Source organism: Condylura cristata, unplaced genomic scaffold (genome assembly GCF_000260355.1).
Source record: "Condylura cristata isolate star-nosed mole 26May11 unplaced genomic scaffold, ConCri1.0 scaffold00013, whole genome shotgun sequence".
In the NCBI taxonomy this organism is placed as follows: domain Eukaryota; kingdom Metazoa; phylum Chordata; class Mammalia; order Eulipotyphla; family Talpidae; genus Condylura; species Condylura cristata.
The window spans coordinates 36575435-36597422 of record NW_004567114.1 but is presented as its reverse complement, the minus strand read 5'-3'; the positions used below and the strand labels follow the sequence as shown (position 1 = coordinate 36597422).

At 36.8% G+C, this 21988-nt stretch overlaps 1 protein-coding gene across 7 annotated transcripts in view; it reads right to left on the bottom strand.

Annotated features, from left to right (window-relative positions):
• FERMT2 (fermitin family member 2) overlaps positions 1-21988 on the bottom strand; it is a 62150-nt gene that overhangs the window by 22016 nt on the left and 18146 nt on the right. For all 7 annotated transcript variants that reach the window (XM_012724534.1, XM_012724535.1, XM_012724532.1 and 4 more), the window contains exon 3: positions 8947-9180. In XM_012724534.1, the coding sequence (XP_012579988.1) occupies positions 8947-9180 (234 nt within the window). The remainder of the gene's footprint in view (positions 1-8946; positions 9181-21988) is intronic.

Sequence of the window (21988 nt, the reverse complement as noted above, 5' to 3'; positions counted from 1 at the left end):
CCACCACCCTATCAGTTCTTTGATACTGTTAAGAAAACAAGAAGGCAATATGTGTACTGGGATAAAATATATAAAAGGTATGACAAAGGACTTGTATCTAAAGTAGATAAAGAATACACACTACTCAATAATAAAACCACTAGTGGGCTAAAGACTTGGACAAGCACTTCAGTGACTACCTAAGAGTGGCTGAGAAGTGCAGGGAGGAGCTGCTCAGTATTACCCAGCAGGGAAATACAAATTCAAACCAGGAGATAGCACTGCACCCAGAGTGGCCAAGAATAGCAGACATAATTCCCAATGCAGGCCAGGATGTGGAGTAGGAACTGAAACTCTCATATCCAGTTGGAGGGAATGTGAAATGGAACACTTTAAAAATAGCCTGGCAGTTTCTTATAAAGTTAATCATATACAACTCAGAAACTCACTTTCAACTACTTACTGAAGAAAATGAAAAGCATATTTGTAATAGCTTTATTCATAAAAGCCCAAATTGGAAATAACCCAAATGGATAAACAACTTATTTTCATATCAGTGGAATACCACTCATACAATGGAACATAGTTAATCAATAAAACAACATGAATTATCTCAGAAATCAATATACAAAATGGGTGAAGTCAATTTAAAAATGATCAATTTTTCCAATTTCATGTAGAAAATGCTACAGTTATGTAGCTGATGAAATTTTGTCTGGCCAAAATTTAAGGGTTGATGTAATGTTCATAAATGCAAACATTTGTCAGAACTCATCAAATTGAATGCTTTAAATAGGGATAGTTACTGCATTTCAGTTATACCAAAATAAAGTCAATTTGAAGAGTATAAATATAGGGAGGGAGACCACCCCCGCCCCCCCCAAAAAAAGAAAAGAAAACAGGAGAAAAAAGCCACATGAAAGATCTGTGTCAGAATGTTTGGAAACACTAAGCATGTCAGGGTATGAACAGAGCACAGACAATAAAGTTCACTGCATCACTGGAATTGCTACATATGGAAGCTTTTATGTTTAGGAGCCCAAATATACACTAAACTCACTCTATTGTCAGAAATTCAGGAAGTTTTTTGTTTGTAGTGGACTACACCACTGCCCAGCACAATCTGAAGCAGAAGTTAAACTACTGAGATTCAAGTTTCAGCTCCACTATGTGTTGGCTGTGTCACTGGGCAAAAGTTACACAGCCTATCAGTGTCTAAGTTTCTGTATTTATAAAATGAGAGTAATAATATCTTAGGGGGGTTACTGTGAAATTAAATGATTAATATAATTAAAAGTCTGAACAGGGCCTGAAATATACATAACATGTACATTCGGGATTAATGCTTTTCTTACACAATCATGGTAAAATTTTTGGAAATTACAAAGTATAAATAAGTCATTTAAAACCTGTTCTTGAAAAAATGGAATGACTTTTTTCCAATTTTATCTCATGAGTTCATTGGAGTGGAATTACTGGATCAAAGGTTATAATAATTTTAAGGCAAAAGTGGATTGAGCAAGATACTATTTTTTTAAAGCTTTATTTGAAAAATCTTGTTTAGCTTTAACTTACATTTCTTTGATTAATAGTGATGTACATTTCCCAAATGGGCTTTTATCTATTTATATATATTTCCTTCCTTTGTGCATTTTTTCTATTAAATTTCAACTGAAAGTTAATTTGCATGTAAAAAGAAACATGAAAGTGATCACCACAAACCAGATTAGATTTTGTTATTTTACAATTTTTGCATCATATACCTTGCTTCATACTTCAAAAGAAGTTCAAATAAGTCTTTTTTTTTTTTTCAAATAAATCTTTTTTAAAGCTACAATGTTTTGTTTGTTTCTCTGTTGGTTATATGGATTTTACTATTAGAAGCACTCTGGCACACATTAAGTTTTTATTTTGCTCTGCATTTTATAGATTATTTTTGAAGAAATGTTTTATTGAACTATGAAAATAAAACTACACATATGTTACTGGAAAGTGAATACAACTTCATAAATATAGAGATAGTGTGTTTTAAGTAGACAACAAGAAAATCATTTTAACGATAAACGTTTGCTCCTTAAATTCTGTCATAATCTTTTAAGTTACCAGGAATTCATGGTTTCTTTTTAGAATTAATACAGCATATTCTTTAAGGTTACACAACTGAAAACCAAAGGTTTTCTTTATTCTTACATCTTAACAAGATATAAAGAAGTTAACCTACCTATTCTCAGCCAGCACTAATCATTGTTAATACATTAATCTGCACTGATCATTATGATTATGCAGATTCAAAAATTCAAGTTATTTCAAGTGTATTTTTTAGTTCATATTTATCCAACGGACCTAAATTATCATATGCTAATGATTTGTGAATTGTACTTTCAGTTCTAACCCGCCACTTTAAATGCTATCACTGCCATGTTGGGAGAAAAAAAACAGGCACTGAAAATTCCAAGTCTCTGAATAATCAGCTACCTACACGGCTTCAGAATTAAGTGGGGTCATGGAGTGGTGGTGGTGGTAATCTCTCTCAACTCCGTCACTCCAAGCAAATCATGAATGGGTACATGGTGAAATTTATAAAATTAAAGAAGGACATAAAATGAATCATGCCTGAGAGACACTACATACTTCTCACATTCATCATAGTCAAGTTTAGTGGGAGAAGGGAAAATAAGACTCAGAATAATTTAAAAGCGTTTCTGGTATGTCCCTCCTTCCTGAGAATCACTGCACTACATGATTCATTCTTCAAGATATTTGTTCTAGGTTGTTTCCTGTCCATCTCAAAACCTAGCTACCACTGTGTCTAGAAGAATGGGCACTATTAACTAGCTTTCTGGCCAGTTACAACAAATGGAGTATTTCTTACCTAGATGTACCCATGAGAATTGCTTATGAAGTTATAAATAGAGAAACTACATGCTTGGGCTTCACCCCTAGATAATCGTAGTGGCTCCCAGCTCCGAGCAGCTTGTTTTACAGAAGCTGTAGTGATAGATATAAACTAGACTTACTGTAGTAATGACTTCACTTAATAAATACTAAATCATCTTGATATAAAAGTGAAACTAATACAGTTATGTCAACTTTATCTCATTTTTAAAAAGCTCTATCATTTAACTCTGATACCAACTTCTGCTTGAGAACTAGATAGCCTAGGGAAGCTTGGGCGGATTTACTGCTTGAGAACTAGATAGCTTAGGGAAGCGTGGACAGATTTATTTTCTTCCTCTAATGAGGGAAGGGTCTACATTGGAACTGAGGGGCCACCAGCTGTATGAGTCTATGAATAAGTAAATTTTCATTTCATTACAATGATAACAAAAAAGTAAACCTAACGCCCTCTATATAAGGTATTGATTATTTCATTTACACAAGTATTTATTTACCCTGTACCAAGGACCTCAACTAGTGGATTTGGAAGTCAGAATTATGTGTCTAAGAGTGGGTCTAGTGAAGAGCCTAAGTAAATAGATAAGGTTTATACCAAAATAAAATATACCTAGAGGACTATGATACCCAAAAAATTTTAAATGGGAAACCCAAAATATAATACTAACTTACATGATGCTAAACTTTAAAAGTCCAATAATGAATATTAGTCACTATACAAAGCTGTGATACAGGATTCTACTTACAAAATGACAAACCTAGGGCCCTCGCTGGTGGCACAGCGGGTTAAAGCACAGCACTAAGGAGCTAAAGCCACTTAAGCATGACTTTGAGCCCTGCCCCGGAGGTGACCACATGGCGTGGCAGACATCTCCTGACCCGCCCGCTGCTTGCCTCTGCTGTGTACTTCGTCAGTCTGCCTGTTCTGCTCCCTGCTCTGTCTTTGGTGAAGCCTCTCACAGCCCCTGCTCCTTTGGCTTGTACCCCAGTTCTTTATGAATAAATAAATCTTAAAAAACAAAACAAAACAACCATATATACAAACTAGCTTACCTAACTGAAATTACTTTTAGAATTAAAAAAAAAATTTTTTGAAAACACAGTTTTCAGTTATTCTAAGTTCATTTCTACTACCTTTATGTGCTTCTCTATCTCTACCAAAAAAGAGATGATTCTTCCTAAGGGTGGAACAGAAAGGAATTTATTATGATACAATGTCACTAGTAAAAGTCAAATTACAAGTCCTATTATTATGGAATGGCAGCAAGCTCTGACTACAAACTAGTTTATTCTTTTACAATAGCTTATTTGTCAATTAAACTTTGAGAAAATCTCCCCTCTTCATAATTGTAAAGCCTGCATGCCAAAACACATTTTATTTCAAAGAACTTAGTAGGCTCTGCCAACAGTGTTTCTTTCAAAGAGCAAAGGCAAATTGTAACTTTCAGTCATTACATAGAAGAATTATCTTAATGAGTTAAATTATAAAAGAAAATGTGATCTATGAATTTGGTAGCTTTTGGTTTCTTTATATCCCACATATCTGTAAGGTCATACATTGTGTTTTACTGACTTCACCTAAAATATTATCCTTAAGATCCATCTGTGTTTTCATAAATGATAGGATTTCCCTTTTTATGATCGAGTAATATTCCATTATAGATATGGAGGGTATATATAGCACAATTATTTTTTTTATATTCATTTATCAGTGGCTGTGTAGGGTGTTTCTATGTCTTAGCTATTGCAGATAATGCTGATATGAACATGGGGCAAATATGTCTTACAACTTACAGAACTTTCGTTTATTCCATAAATATTCCTAGAACCAGAACCTCTGGATTAAGGATATTCTCTTTAAAATGTTTCAGGAACCTTCATATAGTCATCCACAGTGGCTCTATCAATTTACTTTACCATCAACAGTACACACAGTTCCTTTTTTCAAACTTGAGAACACTTACTTCTTTCCTGTCTTTTTGACAAAAGGCATTCTAATCGGTGTGAAGTGGTAGCTGTGGTTCTGATTTGCATTTCTCTAATTATTGGTGATGTTGAACACCTTATTTAAGGCTCCTCTGCATATCTTTAGAAAAATGTCTACTCAAATCCTTTGCCCATTTTATTACTTTGGATTTTTTTGGCTACTAGTTGTAAGAGGCTTTTATATATTTTGGATATTAACCTCTAGAAGATCTGCAATATTTCCCTCCCATACCATAGGTCTTTCTTTAGTTGATCATTGATTTTCTATGCAGAAGTTGTTAAATTTGATAAAGTTCTACTCGTTTATTTTTCCTAGTGCTTTAGGTTTATAATATATCAACTCATTGCAAAGACCCACATCAGAGTTTGTTTCCTATCTGCCAAACATTTTTAAAATGTCTATACTAATGTCTAATATAAGCATCAAAAAATTTAGAGAGAACATCTGCTAGCGAATTCACTTTTTTATATGGTCAGCATTATTCTAATACCAAAACCCATGAATGACATTACAAGAACACTACAGACCAGTATTTCTCATGGACATAAAAGCAAAAATCTTCAAAAATACATTAACAAGCCACATCCCAACAATATATATGAAATTCATAACCATGGCTAAGTGGGATTTATGCTAGGAATGCAAAGGTTGATTCAACATCCAAAAAACAATATAATCCAACATATCAAAAGGTTAAAGAAAAAAATCACAAGATCACATCAATAGATGCAAAAAAAAAGAAAGAAAAAAAGAAAAAGGCATAACAAAAATCCAACACTTAGATAAAAATTCAGTGAACCAGAATAGAAGGAAATAATTCCACAATGCAGTTAAAAAATAAATAACTTCAGCTAACAACATACTTAGCGATGAGGAACTTAAAGTGTTCCTGGGTTTGGTCAGGAGTAAGGCAGGGATGTCCTGTCTCACCACCACTTTTCATCATTGTCCTGAAGTTTAGCTAATGCAGTAAGACAAGAAAAGAAATAAAAGGCATACAGATTAGGAGGGGAGAAAAATGATCATTTTTTAGGTGACATGCTCATCCCTAGAGAAAACCCTGAAGACTGACAAAAATCTCACACACACACAGAGGAAATACTTAGGTATGAATCTAATAAAAAGTAATAACCTATATGAGGAAAACCACATAACTGCGATAAACGAAGCTCCATGAATAGGAACATTCAATATTGTCAAGATTGGTTCTTCTCAAATGGACTGATTTAATGCAATCTCAATCAAAATCCCAGCAAGTTATTTTGTGGATATAGCAAACTTATTCTAAAGTTAATCAAAAGGCATATGATCTAGAATAGTTAACACAGTATTTTAAGAGAAGAACAAAGTTGGAGGACAATGCTGCTGACTTCATGATGACTAAAGCTACAGTGATCAAGAAGGGCATCATCAGCACATCAGTAGATCAATGGGCTAGAAAAAGAGCCTAGAAACAAACCTACATATAAGCAGCCAACTGGTCTTTGACAAAGGAGCAAAGGCAATACAGTGAAGATAAACTCCATGTGCAAAAGAATCAATATTCAATCTACATCAGACTGTGCACCCACCTTTCACCAGTAAGAACTCAAAAATGGATCACAGACCTAAGTATAAAATGCAAAACTGTAAGCTCCCTAAAACGTAAGAGAAAAATCTCAACAACTGTGAGCTTGGTGATGGCTTTTCAGAAGTGAAAACAAAGGCATGATCCATGAGAGAAGCACTTGGTAAGATGAGCATCATTAACATTAACATTTTTCTGCCTATTAAAGAAGTCTTCAAGAAAATATACAGATATGCCACAGATTTGGAGAAAATATATGCAGAAGGACTCAAAACTCTTAAAATTCTAAAATAAGAAAACAACATGATTACAAAAAAAAAAACAACAAAACTAGCCAATAGCCTTAACAGACGCCTCACCAAGTAAAATGTACAGGTAATAAATGAGGATAAGGTCTCTATGTCCTATGTCAAGTAAAATGCAGATCAAAGCAGCAACACCACGGAACAACAGAGATGTCCTTCAGTAGGTGAGTAGATACACAAACTGTGGTATATTCAAGCAGTGGAGAATTGTTCAGTTTTAAAAACCTGAGTTAGCAAACCAAGAAAAGCCACAGAAGAAAGTTAAAGATGGCTATATGAAAAAACACCAACTCAAAAGTCTACACATTGCACGATGCCAACTATATAAAGAGAAGGCACAACTATGATGCCATTATTGGAGGTGGGGTGGGGGAGGGGTTGAAAGGGTGAGCACAGAGACTCAATGAAACGACTCTGAATATTATAACTATGAATACATACTGACATACATTTGTCCAGCTGTATGGACTGCACAACAAGAGTAAACCTCATGTAAACAGAGGTTCTGGATGGCAATGGTGTGTCAACTCTGGACACTGACTGCACTAGATATGCCTGATGTCAGTAGTGGAGAGGCTTACACATGTAAGAGGGGACTCGTCTTCTAACTTTAGCTGTGCATCTAAAAACTACTCTAAAAAGTAAAACTTTTTTAAGGCAAATTATATAAATAGGCAATCAAAACAAGAAACTTAGATGGACAATAAAGATAAAAAACTTTATGAACTAAAAGTTATTTTTTATGCAGAGAAGTAAATACTAAAAACTGACAATATTCTAGTTTAGTGGCAAATTGGGGTAATGCGTTTTCAATCACTGCTAGATGGAATGTAAACTTGCATAACACTTGGAAAAGCAATTTGATAGTACTCTGAAGTGAATTAAGTGTACAGTTAAAATACAACAATTCTGTGTTAAATTTCTAGGCAATCATTCAAGAAGAGTTCCTACACACAAAACTCAGTAAGAAGGCAGCCACATACAAATGGCAATAACACAATTCTGTGTGTGTATTCTGTATGTGTGTGTGTGTATATATATATGTAAATATATATATATATCTCTACATTGACACACAGACATGGATACATATGTATTTTAAAAAGTATTGTAAATATACAAACAGAACTTATGACAGTATTTGCTCTGTGAAAGAGAAATTAGGACATTATTTTGATTAAATAAATAGTTCAACAAATGATAAAATATCAGCTATGAATGTAGACAGAATTAATTATATAATTCCCTCACTTCTGTATTTCAATTTTCTTAAATCCATTAAATAGAAAAAAACCTAATTCCCAGGCCCTCCCTGGTGGCACAGCAGGTTAAAGCACAGCACTAAGAAGCTAGAGCCACTTCAGCAAGAGTTCCATCCCTGGCCAGGGAGGTGACTCACATAGCGCCACAGACCTTTCCTGGCCCGCCTGCTGCTCCCCTCAGCAGTGTACTTCGTCGATCTGCCTGTTCTGCTCCCCACTCTGTCTCTGGTGAATCCTCTCACTGCCCCTGAACCTCTGGCCTGTACCCCAGTTCTGTATACATAAATAAATCTTTAAAAAAAAAAACTAATTCCCAAGTCATTAGATCAATCTACCTAGATCTATCCCCCAAATCTATGGTACAATAAGAGTTACATACTAGTAGTACTGACAATAATTCACATTTTCTCTCATGGTTGAATACTTCCTGTCATATGACATAACTGGGTCAGCCAAAAGTAATCCACATCTCATTTCAGAAGCATAAATAGATTTACTACAAGGGTGTTCACATTGTAGGCTGGTTAAAGAAGATAACACACACAGTTATTTCCTTAGGAGCTGTCAGGCCTTCAGCAAAGGAAATGACACAATCTGCCTGAATCACTGAAATCAGTGACTTACATAATGAAAACTCTACAAAAGCTGTATCCCTCTGGAAATAATGTTCTTCCCTCCTCCTCCTTCCCAAAAAATTAATGTCATCATGATAAAGTACTATAGAATAAACATCTGATATGCTCCTAGTAAGGAATCTCTACCAGATTCCTTCTGTTCCAACACTGATCGGAAACCCAACATTTATCTTAAAATTAATATAAAATTTTTCAGTAAGTAAAAGTTTCACATACACATAAAAACAGCACAATCCAATTCCTGATCTTTGAGATTAGCCAAAGTCTATCACGTATGCATATCGTATTTTCACAAAGAATGTTATCTAATACTTACTGAAAGTCTTACAGATGTCCGAAACGGCTTTGAAAACTCTATCAGAGAAATTCACTTTCACCTTCACGTACTTCATGTTGGGAAGTTGCAGGCGGAGCAGTTTATGCTGAGGGGTGAACTGAAGCTTAGCATCTGCCTGAATGCCATACTTATCCAAGGTCCAGTGTGTCTTAAGAAGCCAAGTTCTCTTCTTTTCCCACCAGAGAGCATGATCAGACCAATCTTTTTTCACATCTATTAAAAAAAAAGTAACACTTAGAACACTTAAAAAAAATTCCAGATTAAGAGAAATTAAAAACAGAAATAACTGAGCAATAACATAACTATTAAATGCCTGTTTATGTGATAAGTACCAAAGAAATACTAAGTAACTAAAAAACACTCTTTTTTGCAAAGTCAGTATACAAAGCAGCCGAGGCAGAACACACAGGGCTAATTAGTAATGGTCAAGTTAGTGACAATATGGGACACAGATGAAAGAGAGGAGGTACAATCTGTCACCATTCAGAAAACGAAGAGAACAGGAATAGAGAAGATAATAAAGAGAAGTTGGTGGGTTTTGACCCCAGTCTTAAAACAATGTTCTGATTAAGGGATGAGACTGCAGATGTGTGTTGATGTGGGTAAGTGGTAAAAATTCTGGTGGAAATCCTAAGAGAACAAAAACTAGTATCTCAGGTTAAGAGAAGAAACATCTCCATAAGAGGGAAAAAATCCTATTTATATACACAATCTCAAATGTATTTTAGGAAATATAATTTGCAAAGTCACTGTCCAATGTCTTTTTCACAATGTATTTTGGTACAAATGTAACAGAAAACAGTACAATCTGTTAAATTATTTAGCAATCTACTACAACAGAATTAAGCCAAATTTAAAAAAAAGTCATTTATGTAAGATTTGGCTATATCCACAGAATAGCAGTTCTTAATAAATTTACAAAATAAAACCCAACTTCAGTTAATTTTTAAAGCAGCAATAAAATCAAAGACTTTCTGTATCAATTTACATGTTAACTGAGAATCTAGAGAGAGGGAAATATTTCAGTAAGAGAATAATTGGCCAAAAAGGTTTCCAGGGAAATAAAAAAACCTGGAAAATAAAGTTCTTGTAAATAAAAATACTGATACAGAGCTCATGTTTAATACTTTTTAAAAAAAGAGTTAGTCAACTCTAATCAGAGAAAGTAGACCCAATGGATTGCTAAGGATGCTGTGATGGAGGGTGTGGTGTAGGCAACAAGCTGAAGAGGAATGGTATCATTAAATCATAAAGTGCTGTAAATCAACATGACTGCAGTAAAATTGTTTAAAAAGAGAAAGAAATGTCTTTAGTAGCTGTCTCCCTGGATACTAATATCTTAATTTAAAAGAAAAGAGGATGACGTCACCAACATAGCCATGAAGAGTCGCTGGGAATAAATTCCCTCTTGGATGCAGTGAATAAGGAGAAACTGCAACCAAGACTCAGACGTTTTGAACAGGATTGGCAACCCAGGGGAAGCAGGAGGAAGGTGAAAGCAACAGAATAAGAAACGGAGTGGGAGATATCGACCAGGTCCCCGACCCCCTCCCCATCCTATAAACTTGGAATACCTGGACCAAGGAAAGAAAAGGAGGAGGGAAAAGACCTGAAATCAACTGGGAAAAGCTGAAAACTCCAGAGGGAGAAACAAAGGTCAGCAGGTCGATGTGTGTGGAGAAGAGTGGGACTACTGCAGGTCCACGGGGTGGGAAGTAGAAGACTATTTCCTTCTTGCCACCACTGAGGGCAGGGCAGGAGCCTGATCACACTCTGTGGAATCTGGCCTCAGCCTGGGGGAATCACCAGTCCCCTGACACAGCCAGAGAAAGGGGGGCAGCACTCCCCACCTTAAGCAGCGATTCTCTGGTAGTGAAAGCCAGGCACACAGCACATAATACCTGTCATTAACCTTGGCCAGGGTGCACTTCTGCTGCTGAAATAGGAGGGACACTGCCAAGTGGCTCCAGGAAGGGGGTGCTGGGCAGGGCGTGACAGCCTGCACTCAGCTCCTGACCATTAGCTAGAAGAGCAGCAGAGTGTGGCTGCAGCTCACTGGAAGAGGCAGGAATACCTGCAGTAATGGGCAGCACACGGCAACCTGATCATCAGTTGTAGCTGGGCAGTGGCAGAGCCACCACTACTAGTGCACAGGACCTCATCAGAACTGGTAACCAGGCCAGGGGTGGGGCCACTGCCCACTGAAGCACAAAGCACCCGTAACAAAATCAGGCAACAAAGGGACTACTGCACCAGTAAGAATGTGCACACCCCAATCACAATCACAAGAAAGAATCTCATCACCCCTCCTTCAAACAGTAGAAACACAGAGGGAGGGAGTCACCACATATGGCACTCAAACTCATCACCATACTCACAACACCCTCACCCTTGTGGAGGTCAGTGCATTAGTCCTTGACCTGGTCTGAATACTAGTCTTTGGCCACCTCAGAAGAAGCACCCAGAAGAAATGCCAGACAATACTAGCAATACAGTGTCTCAATGCACAGAAAGCATTAGGAAACAAGTGACAGAGAAGGAAAAAACACAAGTACCCAAGCAAGCCCACAGGGGAAAATTTCACCATAAAAAGATCAGTCACAGAAATCAACAAAGATATAGAAGAACTGCTCAGCCTGTCAGACAGATTTTAGAATCATCATGATTAAAAAAACAAAGACGACGACAAGGGGAAACTGATGAGACAAAAAATGAAGAATGAAAACAAGACCTTATAAAAAGGAAATAAAAGGAATGCAGGGGATTAAAAGAGTATTGGAGGAGATAAAGAATTCTAGGAAAAGCAGTGAAAACAGAGTAGGTGAAATGGAAGAACGAACCAACACCCTCGAAGACACAGAAATAGAGAATCAAAACAGAAAAGAGAAGTAAAAGGAAAAGGAAAAGGAATGAAGAAACACTCAGAGATATCTGACACCACAAGGAAAGGAAATATCTGTTACAGGTCTCCCAGGAGGTGAGAAGGGCCAAGGAATCAAGAAAATATTCACAGAGATAATTGAAGAGAATTTCCCAAGTATGAAGGAGATGAAAATAGAGATACAAGAAGCAACGAGGACACTAAACTAGCATGATGAAAGGAGAAATACAGCAAGACACATAGTAGTAAAGCTCCCAAGAACCCAAGAACTCAAGACACGGAAAAAATCATGAGACTGACAAAGATGAAACAAATAACCTATAAAGGAAAACCAGGTTGATGTCAGACTTCTCCAAAGAAAACAGTACAGGCAAGAAGTGAGTAGAGGGACACATTCAACAAACTCCAAGACATCAAATGCGAACCAAGAATACTTTATCTTATGAAGCTCTTCTTCCTTTTTGAAGAAAGAACACGGACATTCTAAGACAAATGGAAGCTCCACAATTTTGTCATGACAAAACCCCAAATCCAAAAAATACTGTAAGAAGTCCTTAAGACAAACCAACAGAGGGATGAACAAGAACAGATCAAAACAAAGAATAAAAGCAAGAAAAGACAAACAAAATGGCAAATATAGGTGCCAATGTATCAATATTAACTCTTAAGTGTAAATAGTTTAAATGATCAATAAAAAGACACAGAGTTGCAGGCTGGATTAAAAAACAGAACCCGGCCCTCCCTCGTGGGGCTGCGGGTTAAAGCACAGCACTGGGAATCTAAAACCGCTTCTGCATGAGTTCGATTCCCGCCTGCACTGGAGGTGACCACATGGCGTGGCAGACCTCTCCTGACCCGCCCGCTGCTCCCCTCAGCAGTGTACTTCGACGTTCGGCCTATTCTGCTCCCCACTCTGTCTCTGGTGAGGCCTCTCACCACCCCTGAGCCTCTGGCCTGTACCCCAGTTCTGTATGCACAAATAAATCTTTAAAAAAACAAAAACAAAAAAAAACCAACCTTCTGCTGTCTCCAGGAAATACATCTAACTACAAAAGATAAAAATAGATAGAAAGTAAAGGTATGTAAAACAATCCTACAAGCAAATAGACCAAAAAAGAAGATAGGAACAGCTATTCTTATATCAGATAAAGCAGATTTCAAACTAAAAAAGGTTAAAAGAGACATAGATGGCCACTATATTATGATTAAGGGGACAATGCAGTAAGAAGACATGACACTCATCAACATATATGAACAAATGAAAGAGCACCAAAATATATCAGGAAACTATAGTTATCTATGAAAATGTACATTAGAGAAAATGCATACATAGTAGGGGACTTCAATACGCCACTCTTAACAATGAACAGATCAACAAGACAAAAAATAAGCAAGAAAACTAAAGTTCTAAACAGAGACCTTAACCTCATGGGTATAACAGACATCTACAGAGCACTGCACCCCCCCCCTCCCCAAATCTGAGTACACATTTTTCTCAAATCCACATGGATCATTCTCAAGGACTGACCACATACTGAGACACAAGACAAATACCAATAGATACACTAAGACTGAAATCATACCAACTATCTTCTCTGACCATGAAGGAACCAAACTAGAAATACATTATGTGAAGAAGACAAGAAACCCACCTACCTCGTGGAGATTGAAACTCACACAACTGGAGGATCAGTGGATCAGTAAGATCCAGGAAGAAAATAAAAAATATCTTTGGAAGAATGACAAGGAATGACTCTCCAAAACTTATAGGACCATTAAAAACAGTTATAAGAGGAAAATATATAGCACTATAGGCTCACATAAAGACACAAGAAACAACACAAAAAAAGAGCCTAATCTCCCATCTTAAAGAACTGGAAAAAGAACCAAAAAAACCCGCAAAAGCCAGTATAAAACAAACAAACAAAAAAAAAATGTCAAAGCAGAAATAAATGAAGTAGAAGTTAGGAAAACAATCCAAAAAAAAAAAATCAATGAAACCAAAAGTTGGTCCTTTGAAAAAATAAACAAGATAGACAAGCCCCTACTTAGGCAAAGAGAAAAAAAAAAAAAACGGAGAAAGCAGAAAGCACAAATAAACAGGATCATAAATGAACAGAGCAATCACAACAGATCCAGCATAAATCAAAAGAATAATCAGAGAATACTATTAATAGTTATATGCAAACAAGTTCAACTATCAAGAAGAGATGGACAAATTCCCACAACTCTACAATCATCCAAAGCTAGATAAAAAAGAAATAGAACTAAATAGGCCAATTACAAGCAGTGAAACTGAAGCAGTAATTAAAACCCTCCCCAAGAACAAAAGTCCTGCAGCAGATGAATTTACAAATGAATTTTACCAAACGCTCAGAAATGAACTAATGCCATTTCTGCACAAACAACCAACCAATCAGAAGAAGAAATCAAAAAACCCATCCCCTTTACACAAAGAAATGAAAAGATATCCCCTGCTCATGGATCAGAAGAATTAACATAATTAAAATGGTCATTCTACCAAATGTGATATACAGATTTAATGCTATTCCCATGAAAATCTCAATGACATTCTTCAAAGAAATAGAACAATTATTGATGAGATTTATATGGAACCACAAAAAACTTAGAATAGCCAAAACTCTCCTGACTAAAACAAGAGAACAGACGCATCACACTCCCAAAAAGAATGCTATTGGGTTGTAGTATGAAGCATGACTTTTCTGATATGCCAATATTTTATAGAATTTTTACATAAAATTCTACATTCAGTTTTCATAAATAGTTTCATGGAACATAATCACAGATTTGTTCACACAGTGTTGCTTCTACATAATAAACATAATTGTGACAGAGACCTTACAAAGACCAAAAAGTTACTGAAAAGTTTCATATGATGCAGACATAATGAAATTTCATTTTTTCCTTTAATTAGATTTCAAATTCTGACCACACCCTCTTTAACATTTTAGCCTCCTATCACTCCACCCTGGTTTTCCAAACCAAATGAGCTGTCCATCAGCATCCACCAAGAATAAACATAGACAAGAGCATATGAGCCATTCCAAGATTATGTACTATACACCCTATGAGTGGTTTCTTTTGTTTACCACAGAAAGAAAATCTCTTAACTGACAGGCAACTGGTAAAACCAGTCTTTTTCACCCATAGAAAATAGCAGAAAAGCATTACTACACAAAATTTAAGCAGAAACAAGGTACAGAAAAGACCAAAAGTGACAATATTGCACATAGCGAGACAAATACAGAATTTTTTTCAGCAAAAAACACTAGGCTCAAAACACTAACCTCATTAATGTTAATTATAGGGTAAGCATTACTACAGAATAAAAAACCATTATGATCATACTTTAGAATTTTCCCACCAAGGAAAATAAAGTGTATTTTATTTATACATGTAAAGTATGTCTACACAGTATTATTCAAAATGCATCTATTGAACACATACAGTGGGTAAGGTGGCAGTGCTCCAGGCTAGAGAGAGGTAATGAGCAGAACAAAATCCTGATATATTTCAAGAAAGCCAATATAACTAGAGTGGAGTAGGTAAGAAAATCAGTAGGATACTGTCAGAGAATTAAGTATGAGTCTTGTTAAGTCACAAAGCTTTAATTTATACCTTTTTTTACGTGGATGAGAGAATTCACTGAAGCAGTGGTTTTCAGCTTGTTCAGCATTAGAATTAGCTGAGCTTCTTTTCAAAGGCACAGTGCTGAACTAGCCCGGGACACTCTGGGAGTGAGTGTGGAAACTGATTTTAAGCAGGGGAGTGATTTGATAATTTTGAAGAACTGCAGGGGTAGGAGTCTACAGACACAGCGAAAATGCATGGCCGCCCAAGAGGTTAAAGTGGGGGTGGAAATGAAAGTTTCATTTACAATGATTGGGCAGTTAGGAAGTAGAAATAAGAAATATATACAACTTTTCCCGACCATTGTTACAGTGGGCAATGGAATAGTGGAAAGTAGATGGACAGCAAAAGGACGCCAAGTGCAAGCAGCATTTTTAGTTTATTTTTAAGAGGGAAATCCACTATGGAATCATATAAACAGTGACTGGAATGATCCTGTGACTTCAAAAACTAGAACTACCATCCTTTAATTTGGTTGCCCTTCAGTACTGACACTGTGTCACAGTGTTCACTTCAAAACATTTGACTGGGCTCTTAAACATGCAGGACAATGTTTTCCTATCTTCCCCCAAATCCTTCTTTGGTAACTGTTTGTACTGGACTATGCACCCTATTTTTAAAAAGAATAGTACTTCCACTCAGGGAATGTAAGAATAAACCAATTCTATTTAGAAGTAGCAAAACATTGTACGTAGTGATCAAAATCCTGAGAGAAATGAGAATACCAATTAGATCCACTTAGAAAACCATAAGCACCAACAGCACATCAATATTTAACCAAACAAATCTCTGTGTGTGTGTGTGTGTGTGTGTGTAAAGCAGTCTGTCTCAAAGCAGATTTTGAAAGTACTTAAAGTATCAAGTATGTTGCAGCAGCAGAGCGTGTCTCTGCAGGAGCAGGCTAAAACACAACACTTGTATAAACACTGGACAACAGTAGATTTCAGATATCAATACACACCTTTGTGTTGCTCTTGCTGAAAAGCACATAGACTTAAGAACTAAAAGACATCTGTGAATAACAAGCAAAAGAAAATGCTGCTATTAGTAAAAGAATGGTTTATTTGGGGTGGCGAGGCATTAGGATTTATGAACAGTTATTATTTGCATAGTCTAAAGATTTGGAATAACTCCTCCATATCACAACCTGTGCCTCGGACCATGTTACAGATAACATATTTGCTGTTTTCAGAATGAAACCAGCCTTGGTATTCAAATGTAGCATTAGACTACGGAATGCCTCTCACCTCACCTTCCCCCAATGCTCCCCCCACCACCACATACACACAAGTACATGGACATGGACACACAAAGACACAGAGCTAATCAGCAGTCTGGCACTTTCCATGGTAGGGGTCGGCAAGGATCTTATCACCAATTCAAGGACAGACCAAGCTTAATAATGTGTTCAAAGTCAAATATTTCCATTATGATTTTCAGTTAGCTCCAGATACAGTGTAACTGTCTTTGATTTCATATACTGTGACTTATAATTTTTGTTTCTAGGGTTTCAGAAGCAACATACCATATCATAACTTTCTCAGAAAGAAAAACGAAGGGGGAAATGTACTATTATGAAGTCACTGTCTACTTTATGAGGGAAAAGGAGGAATGTCATTATTTGAAATTAAGAAATAAGATTATGGTTTAATACCCCCAAACAAAGGTCTTCTGTAATAAATTTTGGTAAAAAGCTTTTTAAAATATCTTGCTGGAATTCTGGAAAGAATATTCTGGAAAGAATTATTCCTGCAATCTTCCCTTATTTAATAGATCCAATCACACTGTTCTCTGCCGCACATAAAAATAACATTATCTGACAGGCACTTAAATTCATGTGATTGAAATTGCAAATGGCTAAAACATTAACAGAATCAATAAAAATTTTCTTGCATGGTTAACTGAATGCTCCTCAAATTCAAGAAGTGATTGTATTTTTTTTTTTAAATTCATACAGAACTGGGGTACAGGCCAGAGATGCGGAGGATGAGAGAATTCACCAGGGATAGAGTGGGGTGCAGAACAGGCAGATCAACGAAGTACACTGCTGAGGGGAGCAGCGGGCAGTTCAGGAGAGGTCTGCAGCGCCATGTGGTCACCTCCGGGGCAGGCGGGGATTGAACTCATGCAGAGTGGCTTAAGTTTCTTTCGCAGTGCATTAACCCACTGCGCCACCAGGGAGGGCCCAGTGATTGTGTATTTATTGTACAACAATACCATGTGTGTATTCTAAGGAATAGAAAGCTTATTAGTGTCTTATCCTGGGGACAAAGTATGCAAATATTGCCTATTCTACCAAATGTCTTTAGTATTACAGCATTCATCACTCCACAAGTCACAAGGAAAACAAAAAGCTTTCTTCCCCAGTGAAAAATGTATGCTACTCTTTATGCCAACCTACACTATCCAAAATAGAAGCCCAGAGAAAGATGATAAACTATTGCTAACAGTCAACTTAATTTTTTCCTAATAAGAAGTTATCGTAGAATAAGTACTTGGTGTTTTGAAATGGATTTGTACCATATTATTTGCTTCCATTTTAAAAAGTGTAAATGTTTAATAAGTCAAGAAAATGCTAACTATAAAGTTAGCCCAAATGACATATTTCTTAAAACTCATACTTTAAAACTAAGTAACTAACACTTTGAAAGATGTTACTTTTAAGTGGCTCAGATTTCCAGCTGCATATTAAGAAATATATTCATTCAGGAAGGAAATACAACATTTATCTAGCATGTTCAATAAACCAGAAGCAAAATTAACATTTGATAATAGATGGTAAGGCATTATTTAACTTTAAATTGTCAACTGCACAATTTTTCTGGACACGTTTGGTAAATAATTTTGCATCATGCTAATATTAACACTTTCTGTGGTTTCCGCTTGTTTTACCAACCCCTCTATACAGTACTATATGGCAATATAGCCATTACCATAGTCGAGCGTGTAGCCTGTGTTTACTGATGGCAAAAAAGACTTCAACCCTAGTGTGCTAGTAACAAAGCTACAAAGCAGCTGTTCAGAACCCTGCTGCAATTCATTCAAGCTGACCAGACCAGACAGCATCATAGGTTAGAATTCTCCTGGCCTCTGAAACACCTCATACTCTTTTATTTATTCCACCTAAACACTCACTGACCACATTTAAAGAATTTTCCCCTTCTTCATTTCACAACTATGCAAAGTGACACAACTATGAAATCATGGTCAAAAGGTACAGGATACCACCCATGTATCTCAAACTTCTCAACCCTCAACAAACTCACAGTCTCATCCTCTTCCTCCATAGATAATATGAATTCCACTTGAGAATATAGAGAAGTCATGAGATTGGTTATCTTTTACTTACATGCTAACCAACTCTACAAAGCTCCTTACCTTTGTAGCCAGCAAGGTCTGTGTTATGATGAAAGAAGTCTGTCTGAAACAAATACCCCTACTAGTACTCTGCTGCCCTTCCCACATTCTAGAACCACATACTTCTGTTTTAACACTGGCTCCTTGGTAGTTCATCCATTCCCAGGGCTTTCAAAGGCATCCACAACCTACCCTTCTAATTTACAACTCTAGCCTTAGCTTCCACTTAGAGCACTGACTTGCATCCATTGCCTGGCACACATCACCTGTTTTAAGGCATCTGCCTGCAACTCGGTATATCAAAGCAGTAGTGCAGGTTCAGTTCTAGAAGCACAAATGAAGTGACTATCACAATAAAACATGTCGCGTGAGTTTTTTTGGTTTCCAGTGCATATCGAAGTTGTGTTTACAATATACTTAAGTCTATTAAGTGAGCAATACCATGTCTTTAAAAAGCACTTTCCTTGGGCCACCCTGGTAACAGAGTTTAATCTTAGTGCTATCTAGTTATTGTCAGTCACTGTAGACAAGCATGATCCCCAGTCAGGGACCTGACCTGCATGGCACAGCAGACCTCTCCTGTCACCCTGTCTAGCCTGCTGCTCCCCTCAGCAGTGTATTTCAGTAGATCTGCCTGTTTTGCTCCCCACTCTGTCTCTGACGAACCCTCTCACCTCTGGCCTCTGTATACATAAATAAATCTTTTTATTTTTAAAGTATATTCCTTAAAAATATTGTGCTGATAAAAAGTGCCATCTGCATCTTCAGTGAATCATAATCATTTGCTGGTGGAGTTTCCTGCCTTGGTGGTGGCTGCTGACTTATCAGGATGTTAGTTGCTCAAGGTTGGGGTGGCTGTGGAAATATCTGCCACATCGAGTGACCCTTCCATAAAAGACTTCTCTATAGCATGGGAGGATGTTTTTACCCATGATATGACTATTTTCAAAACTGGAGTCAATCCTCTCTGCCACTGCTTTATGCATTAAGTTTAGGTAATATTTTAATCCCTTGTTGTCATTTCAACTGTGTGAATCATCTTCACCAAGAATAGATTCAATTTCAAGAAGCCACCTTCTTTGTTCATCCTCTTCTAAAATGAGATCACAAGATGGCAGCAACCCAGTCATCTCTTCAGACTCTACTTCCAATTCTAGCTCTATTTGCTATTTACACATTTGCAGTGGCTTTTTCCACTCAACATCTTTCAAATTCCTGCTCATGTTCATTTCTGAACTTCTTCCACAAAACACAAATACTCAATGACATCTAGAATGGTGAGTTAGTTCTATAAGGCTCTTTTTATTCTGTTTTCATTTTAAATGTTTTGTTCTTTTTCTGTTGGCTTTTTTTTTTAACTTGTGTTCTTTATTTCTAGAAGGTTCTCAATGGACTTTGCCTAGACCCATCAGAGCAATCAGTGTCTATGTGTGTAGCCTAATGAAGTGTATTTCTTAAATAATAAAGACTTGAATGAACAATAGTATTTTGAAAGGAATCTTTTTCTGGACAGTTCCACATCAGCAGTTTGTTGTTGTTTCATCTTGTACTTTTATGTTATGGGACAACTTTATTCTTAAACCTTATGAACAAACCTATGCAGGCTTCAATTTTTTTCTTTTGCAGCATCCTCAATCCTCAACCTTCTATAGACAAAGAGAACTAGGGCCTTGCCCCATATTAGTCTTTGGTACAGGAATGTTGTAGCTGGTTTCATCTTTTCTCAAGACCATTCAAACTCTCTCCCTTTCAAACATAAAGCTGTTTCACTTTATCTTCTTGTTTTCACTTAAGTCACACTTTTAAAATATCTCTTCAAGAGTATTTCCTGTGCATCCACAATGTAGCTGTTTGATGCAAAGGCCTAGCTTTTGGTCTATGTCAGCTTCTAACATGGCTTCCTCACTAAGCCATTCTAGCTCTAGAGTTAAAGAAGTATGTCATTCTTCCTTTCCCTTGAGAACTTAGAAAGTTGCTGTAAGATGATAAAAACTGGCCTAATTTCAATATTATTGTGTCTCAGAGAACAGGGAGTTCCAAGGACCGGCTGCCAGTGAATCAGTGAGAACACACATAACATTTATCCATTAAGTTCATCTTCTTATATGGGGTGCATTTGTGGCACCCCATTATACTCAATTACAGCAATAACACAGTAATAACATACATCACCGACCACAAACCACCATAACAGATACGATGAAAAAGTATAATACTGCAAGAATTACCAAAATGTAACAAAGACAGTAACATGCTATGGGAAAATGGCACCAACAGGTCTGCTTGAGTTGCAAACAAACTGTCAATTTTTTAAAAACTGTTTGTGAAAAAGGGGCCCTCCCTGGTAGTAAAGCGGGTTAAAGCACAGCACTAAGAAGCTAAAGCCACTTCAGCATGAGTTCAATCCCCACCCCAGAGGTGACCCACATGACACAGCTTACCTCTCCTGGCCCACCCGCTGCTCCCCTCAGCAGTGTACTTTGTCAGTCTGTCTCTAGTGAATCCTCTCAGTGCCCCTGCACCTCTGGCCTGTACCCCAGTTCTGTATGCATAAATAAATCTTTAAAGAAAAAAAAACTATTTGTGAAATGTATTAAAGTACAAAAAAAAATGAAGTATGTTTATATATCTAAATTGTAACCCAATTTTCTCCTCTCCTTATTACTAAATAGCACTAACCATAAGTCCAGTTGTTTTAGCTAGAAATAGTGGATTTTCCTCTTTATTATACTTCACACTTCAAAACCTTCCTCTCCAATCCCCATAACCTCCACTGCTACATTTCAGGGCATCATTCTTCCACTGACTACTGCAGCAGCAGCCTCATCTCCTTCATAACACTCAGTGGCCAAATGAGCAAAGGATTTCATTCTTTTTAGATGTGAAAAAGAAAAGGAAGCCAGTTGTTCTGATGACCCACTCTAGGGGAATCTGTGGCACTTAATACAGAGAGCATGTTTGATTGCTGAAATTGAGGATGATAAAATGGATTTTTTAAACATACAACTCAGTTAATTTTGTTTATTTTTCTTCTTGATTTGAGGATCAAAATGCTCTAATCAGTACTTTCATGTCATTCCCCTGCTGAAAATCCATTACCAGCTTCTACCTACACTTCCAATGAAATCCAAA